The 10,849-nt window shown below is 34.0% G+C and overlaps 1 protein-coding gene across 3 annotated transcripts; it reads left to right on the forward strand.

Moving 5' to 3' along the window:
* The first annotated feature begins 3,759 nt into the window (after window positions 1-3,759).
* Window positions 3,760-7,551, forward strand: LOC121253091. Of its 3 annotated transcripts, none has more exons than XM_041152985.1 (8): window positions 3,760-3,907; window positions 4,665-4,892; window positions 4,985-5,122; window positions 5,290-5,368; window positions 6,317-6,388; window positions 6,527-6,602; window positions 6,987-7,079; window positions 7,174-7,551. In XM_041152985.1, the coding sequence occupies exons 2-8, from the start codon at window positions 4,704-4,706 to the stop codon at window positions 7,262-7,264; spliced, it is 738 nt and encodes a 245-aa protein (XP_041008919.1). In that variant the 5' UTR covers window positions 3,760-3,907; window positions 4,665-4,703; the 3' UTR covers window positions 7,265-7,551. The 3 variants fall into 3 exon arrangements, with proteins under 3 accessions (XP_041008919.1, XP_041008921.1, XP_041008920.1); XM_041152987.1 differs by having other exon boundaries at window positions 7,023-7,079; XM_041152986.1 differs by having other exon boundaries at window positions 3,799-3,907; window positions 4,671-4,892.
* Window positions 7,552-10,849: the final 3,298 nt, after the last annotated feature.

Here is a 10,849-nt window from a genome sequence, read left to right on the forward strand (position 1 = left end):
TAAACATGAAATGTGCCTTAAATTGGGAAAGGAAAGCCATATATAATGAATTTGCTATATTGCCCCTTGTATTTATTTTCTTCTATGTGGTTGGAGTAGAAAAGATTTTTTCTCCATTTGATTTATGTCTCCTATTTATAAAGAATTTATTTATGTCTGTCTTTGATTTATAAAATAAAAAAAAACTAGAAATTTCTATGCAGAGCTCACACAGCAGTCAGCACCACCCAATTAGCCCTATTGTAAGCCAATATGCGTGTGGGAAAAATTAATATTTCTAGTTTTGCAAAAACAGCAGTCTTTTGTTTTAATTGTCTCTTGCAATACACTTGGGAAGAAGCTTTCATATGTGGCTAGGCACTCTTTAAAAGGGGGTATTTATATTGATTACAAAGCCTGTGTGCAGGTACCAAGACCGAATGAGCATTACTATTCATGCATTTCTGCCCGTGTTTCTATCAGGGCTCTAATATATTATTATATAACTCGAGAGCGAAGGGAAAAAATAAAACCTAGTGAGTTTCATTTGCTTTTTATTTTAAGGGAAAGTCTTCTTACAAGTGAGTTTGTGTACTAAATTGCGCACCAATATTGACATGTAAGACATCCGTTTAATAAAATGGTGCAAATTGAGTTATATATTATTATATAACTCGAGAGCGAAGGGAAAAAATAAAACCTAGTGAGTTCCATTTGCCTTTTATTTTAAGGGAAAGTCTTCTTACAAATGAGTTTATGCATCAAATTGCTTACCAATATTGACATGTAAGATATTCGTTTAATGAAATTGTGCAAATTAAGACGGAAATGATTTTCGTGAGACAGATGACCTTATTCTCTAAAAATTTTCCTTCTTTTGCTTTTCTTTTCAATAAAAAAATCATGTCAGCATTAGTACGCGGCTTGGTGCACAAAACGCGATTTTACAATAAATTATAAATATAATATTGGATTTATTTAATTAAATACATAAGAGCATCCTTATTATTAAATGTTGTATAATTGACCTCTTCACGAGAAATAAAGTTAAATTTATTGTCAATTTAATCTCTCGATTATTATTATTACTATTATTATCATAATCGAGATTTTATAGAGTTTGTTAATTTTAGTTAGTTCTTACTAAAGTACTTCAGCTTTTAATGTGATATGGGATTCCATCAAAACAAGGCTTTTTGCGAGTCAAACAAAAAAAAAAAAAAGGAAAAAAGAAAAAAGACAAGGCTTAAATTCAAATACATGACCCCTCTCGTCAGAATTTGAGATACTATATAAAATACTCAAATATGGATTAAAAAATATTCAATTCCATTGAATTTGCAATACCATTTCTTCCATTAGTCGGAGAACTTTTATTCATCAATTTGAGCACTACATGCAGGCATTGGGAGTTTAAATGAACAAATTGCTCGACAAGTACCCTGAATTTAATTAAGTTAAATTTAAATTTAGCTTAATTTGATTATTAAATAGTCTATTGACAATAAAATTAAGTTAAATTATTAAATGATACATCTCATAAGAAACTTAGTCAATTGAGATATTATTCATGAACATGAACTTCTTGTCAAGTTAGTATATGGCTCTTTTATTTGAGAAATAAGCGACTTCTGTTATAATATTAGTAAAGGCACCTTAGCCTATCCATAACAAACGGTATTTTCTTGCTCGTTAGCGCTTTATAAAGATTGTAGAGTACTACCTTACTAATAAGGCTTAGCCTATCTCTCATAGGGATTTTTCAATTTGATCAGAATCGATTTTTACGATGGAATAGTAGAAGTGGAGAGACAGACAAAAAGCCAAGAGGGGAACTCTTAACATATTTGCTAACTCCTAGGATGAGAAGTAGGTCATTTGCTTTTGGTAGAAATAGTTCCATCCTTTGTTGCCCTCGATAGATTGAGTCTACTTAGCAAACTGGCATGGCACGAAGATCGATAGATTAATATGAATCTCAAGAGGGGATGGTTGACCGCTGCCCCCTTGTCTTGGAGGCTCTCTGGCCGGGGAGGGTTTTGCTATCGTAACCTCGTCTGCCTTCCTAATGACGGATAGACTTTGCACTTCGGCCCTTGAGAATACCACATCAAGATGACAGGATTCGAACCTATGGCGTGCCCTCTATACCCAAAACAAATGCGCTGACCAGACCGCGCTATCTCAAACACATATACTCGTTTCCTCGTTTGTATATATTACTATATATAATATATATTTATATATATATATATATAAACAGGTTTTTTATATAGCTTATAATAAAAATAGGTTGTATTTGTGTGTTTATCTTAAAATTTTTAAATAGCTATAATTTTATTTTGGTTGTAGTTTTTGTTTGCATTTTTATTTTGATAGTGTAACATGGTGTTTGGATTATTTTGATGTTTTTGAATAATAAAATTGCAATATAAATCATATTAAACCTTAATTTTATCATATTTTTTAAAATCCGCTACAAAAATTGGTGAATCGAATTTGGACAACCTAAACTCGCCCAAACTTGACTCAAATATATGTCTAACAGCAAGTGCCACCGATATGTAAACCTTTTGGATGCGTCTTGGAGAGGGGGGATGTTATAAGAGGCATATTGATGGCAGAGGTTATAAAGAAAAAACCATTTTGAACCGGAAAAAAACCCTTTAACTACTCTAAAATTTATAATATTCATTTAAAAAAAATATCTTAGGTTTTTTATTTAAATTCAAAATTTAACACTAAATTGATGTTTTGATAATAAAAAACAATTACTCATATATATTTAAATAAAAAAATCATAGTGTTAAATATTTATCTATCCTCATTTAATTCATCTTTAAACTTTTTAAACTGATAATCAAACTTGAAGTGATGAAATGATTGATTGATCGTTGATTTTTTCTATTTTCTCTTCCAATGCTTTCAAGGAATGCAATCATATTATTAGATAAACAGTTGCTTTTTGACTGAAATTTCTTTTAAATAAATGAATAATACTAGTATGCTCATTCATTCATTTAAATGTTGTTTAGATTCGACGATGAGTTGAGATGAATTGTAAATAGTAATGAGATTTGTGAGTTAAAATTGATGAATAGTAATGAATAGTAGTGAGATGAGTTGAGATGAATTGCGAATACAAACCGAGCATTAATTTTTTTTTTAAATTTATTTGTGGCTTATTAATTAAAAAAGTGACTAATAGTTTATTGGTATTTTTTTTTTATTTTTTTTAAATGTTTAAACATGTTTACAAAATGTTTAAAAAAAAGAAAAAAAGAAAAGTATAATTTACAAATTGAGTGGACATAGTAAATAAATATCATATGGTCATATGAAAATAATCATGTACTTAATTGCTATATTTTATTTTTAAAATTGACATTTTAACATTTTTTTTCTATGCAAAATAAATTTTCAAAATGATATGTTGATGATTAAAATAAATATGAAATTAGTTTATAGAAATAAGTTTTTTTCTTTAGATATGTTCTTGATTAATTAACTTAGGCAACTTTTTTAGTGCACATTATGTGCATATTCTAGGACATCAAATATCATTTATTTGATGTAATTATAATTGGAAAACGAGTTCTTCTACTTAGAAGAGGGTGTGTTTTGTCTATTTTATTAACAGGATAATACTTAATTTATAAGAGATTTTAATTTTAAATTTTTGTAGTAAATCAAGTCTTACCATACCAATAAAATAGAGGTTTTACTAAAAAAGAAAAAAAAATTAGAGGGTGCTAAGCGCACGTTAGTACAAGGCTCACGTGGAGCCTCGACATTGTACAAATGTAGAGTAAGCGCACTTTAGCAAATATCTGTTAGGATCTGTGCTTCTCTGTTCTCAGCTCATAGACTAATTAAAAGGTTTCTTCTCTCTGCCCTCTGCGATTCCATTCTCCGTCTTCGATTCTTGGTCAGTTCCCAATCATCTCAATTTCTTTTTGTCTTCTCAATCTCTTTGCGTTCTTTATTGTTTATTTTTATCCGATCTTCGTTCATAATAATTTTGCTTTCAGCGATCTTATTCTCTGCCCCCCCTTTGAATCTTTAGAATATTTTATAGTTATTCATACGAATGCATAACAATTAAATTTGATGAATTTGCTTATCTGAGGGATTTTGTGGATTTTATTTTTGATGGATTTTACTTATCAAAAATTTAAATTTTTGATGGATTTTGTTTCTATGTTTTTGTTAAGTTAGAAAAGATGTTGTTACACTCTGATTGGACGCTGAGAAATCTGGGTGAAATAGAAAGTTATTTTATATATTCTGTTTTTAAGGAACCAAAAAAATCTTACAGTTTTTTCTTTCTTTTTTCGTCGGTTTTCTCAGGAACCAGGCAGAAATCGAACCATTGTATTTACATTCACATTGGGTTCGGAGAAAAAATGTATAGTGGAAAAAAGCCTCAATTTAGTGATATCATGATAGATTTCGATTGAGTTCTTTATCTATAAGAATCAAAAGGGGTAGATATATTATATATATATGTGTGTGTGTGTGTGTGTGTGTGTGTGTGTGTGTGTGTGTCCGTATGTATCCCAGTCTCAAATTTTTTGAAGAAATCTTGACTGTTAGTTGAATTCTGTTAGTTGATTGCAAGTCTTTAGTTGCGGATTTATGCCTATTCTTGTATCCCAGTCTCAACGTATTGCCTTTTCTTGTAGCTTTAGTGGCGCATATCCTGACGAAGAGAGATCTGGGATATGCCTAAGATAGAGATCGTGTTGAATGGAAGGAAAACGCCTCCGTCATTAGTGGATCTATGTGTTAAGACGGCAATAGATAATGTAAGGTACCTTGGGGATGTTGGTGAAACAGATCTAGATCTCCTTGACCGAATTTTACCACACTGTACAGTTGACCAATTGATGCACGTGGAGAAGTGCTCAGAAGTGAGAAGGCTTGCGTTATCTTTGTAATTACACATATATTTGTGATACTTAAGCAGGAATGTTGAAGAATTTATTTTAATTAATTATTGTAGGGAAGAGATCTAAGTCCAGTAACTGACAAGTTGTGGAAGAAATTTTATGAAAAGCAGTTTGGCGCAAAAAACACAGTGCACGTAGTGGAGAGGATGGCCAAAAGTTTAAAGTCATATAAATGGATACATTTGTATGAGGTGATTTTTTGAACTCCATTCTCTTTCAAATTACCATTTTATAGTTTCCATTATTAGATGCAATATTCTTTCGTGGGTAAGTTACAATTAAAACATGCAACTTTTGTGCAGGAGTGTTTTTTTCTATTATAAAATGAAAACAATTAAATAGGGTGATTTTCTTGCAGGCAAAATCAGAAGACATTGCTGAGCATGAGAAGAAGGCAGCTGCCAGAATTAAGCAACTATACAATAAAGAAACTGCACGTATGTTCTTTTTCTTTTTTGTCTTATATAACTTTTAGATTTGAATTCTTCCCTGTGATTGCACATTATATAAGTGATAAATGCTTCACTGCATGTAATCTATGTTATTGCTGTTTTGTCCAAGTGGATTCAGATTTGACCTTTGTAACGTTCCTCACATCTCCATTTGATTATACAAGTTGACGGTTACTAGTATTTCTTTAGAGATTTTCATTTTGCTATTGTGTACTATTAATTAAGGGCCAAATTATTTTGGGATGAGATTTACTTTCCTTTTCTCAGGTTTGGATATTTGTGACAATTCTACGCAACTTCAACTTATGGTTATTTAATTTATTTCGCAGACTGATTGTACTTGACTCCATTTTTTGGGTTCTCTATGAAATTGATAAATTGGTTTCTGGAAATTAAAAAGATGTTTTTTGTCCTTTAAAAAGTTAATAAGTATGCATGTCATTGAACTGATCATCGTTTTCTTCATTCACTTGGTGTTGGTCGATACAACTGATAAAATGGAACTCATTCTTAAATCATGCATATTGGTCACAGATGCAAGATGAAACCTGCTGATTCTTCGTAAAAACTACAAAGAAATGTCTTTCTTACATCCCCTCTTGAACCTAGAGCCCTTGAGGCAACAAGGAAATCCTATCTATCCCCACATAGATGCCATGCATGATGGCTCACCTGTGGAAGAGTGTTGTAGTAGTCTTGGAAGGTTAGAAAAATCTTAGTCCTTAAAAGAAGTTCAGGTCGGTTTCTTCAAACCATCCACTTATTTTGAATGAGAAGTTTTTTCTCGGCTCCATCTATCTTCCATCCATGTTGCTGTGAAATATTAAAATTCTGTAAATAATATATTCTCTGATTTTTATACACTGTTTTCAAGAGGCACTGTCTAATATTTGTGCCCATACAGTTTTCTTAGAAGGTGTTAGACTTTTGTAGGAAAACAGAGTCGGCAAGTGCAGCTTTGCGCCAAGGTTCCACCTTCAAAAAATAAAAGAAGCTTTTACGGAGGTAAGCTTTGTAGTTAACAATATCGATGTTAGCTGCACAATTGTTTATTTCAATTTGGGGAAGTCAGAGCCCCACACTGAAGAGGATGCGCACCCTAATTTTGGTTTTAACAAATTTTCTTTTGGCATTTCTTTGTAGGTAGTGGACCTGGCCACAATGTTTCACACCTTAGGAACAACTTGATGAAGAAGTCAAAAATAGAACTTCTTAACAGGTAGAGAATGCTCCTCTTTAAATCTTGTAACAGGGCAAGGTAAATAAATACTTAATTACTACAGTATCTGAGTTAATTTTCTGAGATCTTCTGCTGAAGTCTAAAGGGCTACATTTTTACTTATTGTTTACTTATTGAGAGAGAATATTACGTCCTTGCTCTGTACAACAAACACTGGTTCTCAGGTATTTAACTGGGCATCTGCCACATCTTAGTTTGGGGGGCCTGGCACCTTTTTGACATTAACTTGAAGGGTATTCTCTTCATATCAATGTAATTTACTTGGGAAGCAGTGACATAAGATACTTAGGAATAGGTAGAGCAGCTAAGTATGAAGTTTATTGGTGGGAACGGAACATAAGTTTATTGAGACGAGTTTTTCAGGATACCTAAGATTTTCTTCCTCTTCCTTTCGAGCAGTCGTGAGGTGAAGAATCTTGCAGCTATGAAGAAAAATACATACCAGAGAAACGATGGGTAAGATTCTCAGTTGTCTTTATCTTAATAATGTTTAAGAAACTGTGTATGTGCATTTCCAACTCATTCATTCTGGTGTTTCTTGTCCTTTCAGTGCCTCTCCCATGATGAAAGCAACTCAGTTCTCTGGGAAAGATTCTGCTACGACTTCTAAACTTTTCAAGCCTGCACACAGAGGAATTTAGAAGAATGTCTTCTGAGTCCTGGCATTGCAATGGAGAGTGCTATCTTGGATGGTATCCTTGCTAAGCTTTGCAAGATTTCTACTCCGACTTAGCTCCATTTCTAAACAATACGTCCAATCTTGTTGGCCAGGTGATCATTATATTTTTTCCCCTTGGTTTTACGTGTATCTTCCACCCTTTCTTACGTCCCAATAATGAATATTTGGTTGTTTCACTATATTTTCTTCTAGTCCAAGTTGTAACTAACCAGTTACTTGTTGGAATCCAATTTGTTTTCATTTGGAAAATTTACCCTTATATCACATAATTGTGATTCCTCTTAAATTACTTCCTGTCTGCAGGTGGTTACAGGTTCAATTCAATGGGGATCCTAATTAAAAACTGAAATAATAAAGATGATGATGATCATCATCATAATGAAGGAAAGATACTCCCAAATGTAGAGGAGGGGTAAAGGGTGGAATAGAGTATCCTTCAAAAACATTATGAATTTGTCATACGCGCCTTGAGCATGTTAGAGTTACATTTTTATTGAATATCATTGAAAGTCAAGTAATTCTCCCATGTTCAAAGGACATGAAGCAATTTTCTAGATTAGACTACCGAAAAGGTATGTGTTTCTCACATACTTATAAAGGACATTAGACAATTTATAAACTAGGTTGGATAAACATTGGCCGTCTCATCCTAATGGAGAAAAACACGTGGATGGACAGCTTGACTATTCTATGGAATCTAAGAAAATGAATCATTTGATGTGTACATTTCTATCTCAACAGACCTACTTGCCTTTTTTTTTTTTTTTTTTTTTGATACAAAAACATTTATTTCATCAAAGAGAATTACTAAGATTGTTTATCAAACCAAATTACATTGTCAATAAAAGATGGAACACTATGCCCCCATACTTGCATATCATTTACACTCTTAGCATTTACACTCCATGCACGTCGTGCCATCTTGTGTGCTGCCACATTTGTCAATCTAGAAGCAAATTGCTAACTGCACTCCTTGAATAACATCATCAATCTACGAACCTCAATCACCAAGGTTCTATCAGATGCTAAACAATCAACACCACTATTGACTTCTTCCACCATCTGTAAGCAATCACTTTCAATTATTAAGTTCTCAATGCCTATGTTCAAACACAGCTGCAGAGCACGAAAGATTGCCAAAAATTCAATGCTTGCTGGTTCTGAAACCTGTGCCTCCATTCTGCTAACAGCCAGAAGAACTTCTTCATTTGAGTCTCTTAGTATAGCCCCAACACCTGCTCTTTGCTAGTTAAAAAATATAGCCCCATCAGTATTGAGCTTGAAGCAACTAGTAGGTGGAGGTGACTATTTGTGATGTAGAAGCTGTGAACTCCTCTGCCACTGCTCCTTAGGAATAGATTTTTTCTTCTGTGAAAATATAAAGCTCTGCACCTGTTGAGGATGTAAACAGATATGGTCGTGTATCATCCTATTCCTCCGATACCAGACTCCCCAAGCCATCAACACAAAATCTTCAAAGTCCCCTGAACCTCATTTTGTCTTTATATCCTCAGCAACAAGCATAAAAGGCCTATTATGATCAATCTCTTGGAAATAAGGGAACTTATGAACCCATAATTCATGGAATGAGGGGCAACCAAATAAAGCATGTGGTAGGTCCTTGAGCTGAGCTTCACAGAAACAACAGTGACCCTCCACTCCAATGTTTCTCCTAAGCAGATTGACCTTTGTTGGTAATCTCTCCTTACATGCTCTCCAAGCAAAGATTTTAACCTTGTGAGGAACATTCAACTTCCATATAGCAGACCAGAAAGATTTCAGTTGCTACAGTAGAAGTTTCTCCCATATTAGGTGTCTCACGTCTTAAAGAATCTGTATGCACTTTTTACACTGAAATTTCCACGCCTTTCATGCTCCCAAATCCATTTATCAGAACTATGAGAAGGACTAGGATGCAGCTTTAAAATAGCTTCTACCAATTTTGGATTGAAGAGAGATCTTACTTTTGCTAAATCCCACCACTTTGTGTTGATGTCAATAAGAGTGGCAACCTGACTGTCCAAAGCTTCCAAGTCCTCCTTCTGCAGCAAGTTACCTCTATCCAGCTCCACTTGCAGATTTCTAACACCAAGGATCCAAACATCTTTTTGAATATGAATTGAGCTGTCATCACCAACCACCCATCTTCCTCCTTGAATAAGTAATTTTTTTTGCTTTCCAAATTCCCCTCCATGCAAATGAGGGATTGGCACCAAGGCTAGCCCTCAATAGATTTCCATCAGGTAAGTACTTAGCACTATAGACTTTTAATGAACACTTTCCTTTTTTTGTAAAAGCCTCCACCCTTGCTTTGCTAAAAGGACCATGTTAAAAGTACCCAATTTCTTGAATCCCATACCTCCAAAAAACTTTGACTCACACAGTTTGGACCAACTAACCCAATGTACTTTCCTCTCTTCCTTCTGTTGACCCCACCAAAAATGAGCCATCATGCAAAGATTTTTAGGGAGTTTAAAACAGCTCATTGCATAAGAAGGAATAGTCAAAGCAACAGCTTTAATAAGGACTTCCCTACCTCTTTGAGAAAACATGTTTCCTTTCCAGCTTTGTAACTTGAACCAAACTTTATCCTTAATGTCTGCAAAAGGTTTTTTGACTTTCCAACCATTGGAGGCAAACCCAGGTCTCATATTGTTGGACATGACTAGTTCCCCACAAATCCATGATTTCTTTCTGTTTCTCCCCCCTCACATTTCTGCTGAAGACCATAGCAGTTTTATCCTTGTTGATAAGTTGACTAGATGCATCTGCACATTGATCCAGCAACATTTGTAGCCTCTGACTTGTGTCCACATCTGCTGCACAAAAGATAAGACTATCATCTGCAAAAAACAGATGATTTAGTCTTGGAGCCCCTCTACAGATTTGGATTCCTTTGATAGTTTTAGAAATAGCAGCATCCTTAAGCAGACTCACCAAACCCTCAGTACAAAGCATAAATAGGTATGGAGATAGTGGATCTCCTTGCCTCAAACCCTTTGTAGGTACAATATGTCCCTTAGGTGAACCATTAATGAGCACTGAAAAAGAGCACTTTGCACACACTTCATCAACAATTGAATAACAGTAGCATTAAAACCCAATCTCAAGATAACAGATTTGAGGAAACCTCATTCAACCCTATCATATGCTTTGCTCATATCCAGTTTAAGGGACATAAAACCTTTCTTACCTCTCTTCTTTTTCCTCAAATAATGAAGAACCTCATATGCCACCAAAACATCATCAGTTATAAGTCTTCCTGATACAAAAGCACATTGGGATTCTGAAATGACATCAGGCAGTACAGTTTTGAGTCTGTTGGCAATGGTTTTTGACATAAGCTTATAGACCATATTACCGAGGCTTATTGGCCTAAAATCATTAACTTTCAAGGGGTTCTTCTTCTTAGGAACCAAAGTTATAAAAGTGTGGTTCACATCATGAGGAAATTCACATGAATTAAGGGCCTTCACAACTGTAGTAGAAACTGTTTTACCAATCTCAGATCAGAATCTTTGGAAGAAAACAAGTGGCATTCCATCTG

This window comes from Juglans microcarpa x Juglans regia, chromosome 2S, assembly GCF_004785595.1.
Source record: "Juglans microcarpa x Juglans regia isolate MS1-56 chromosome 2S, Jm3101_v1.0, whole genome shotgun sequence".
NCBI classification, from domain to species: Eukaryota; Viridiplantae; Streptophyta; class Magnoliopsida; order Fagales; family Juglandaceae; genus Juglans; species Juglans microcarpa x Juglans regia.

Coding starts and splice junctions, on each gene's coding strand:
- LOC121253091 (XM_041152985.1), top strand. CDS start 4,704: ATGCCTAAGATAGAGATCGTGTTGAATGGAAGGAAAACGCCTCCGTCA. Junction 5,123..5,289: donor AATGGATACATTTGTATGAG/GTGATTTTTTGA, acceptor ATTTTCTTGCAG/GCAAAATCAGAAGACATTGC. Junction 5,369..6,316: donor ATACAATAAAGAAACTGCAC/GTATGTTCTTTT, acceptor AGACTTTTGTAG/GAAAACAGAGTCGGCAAGTG.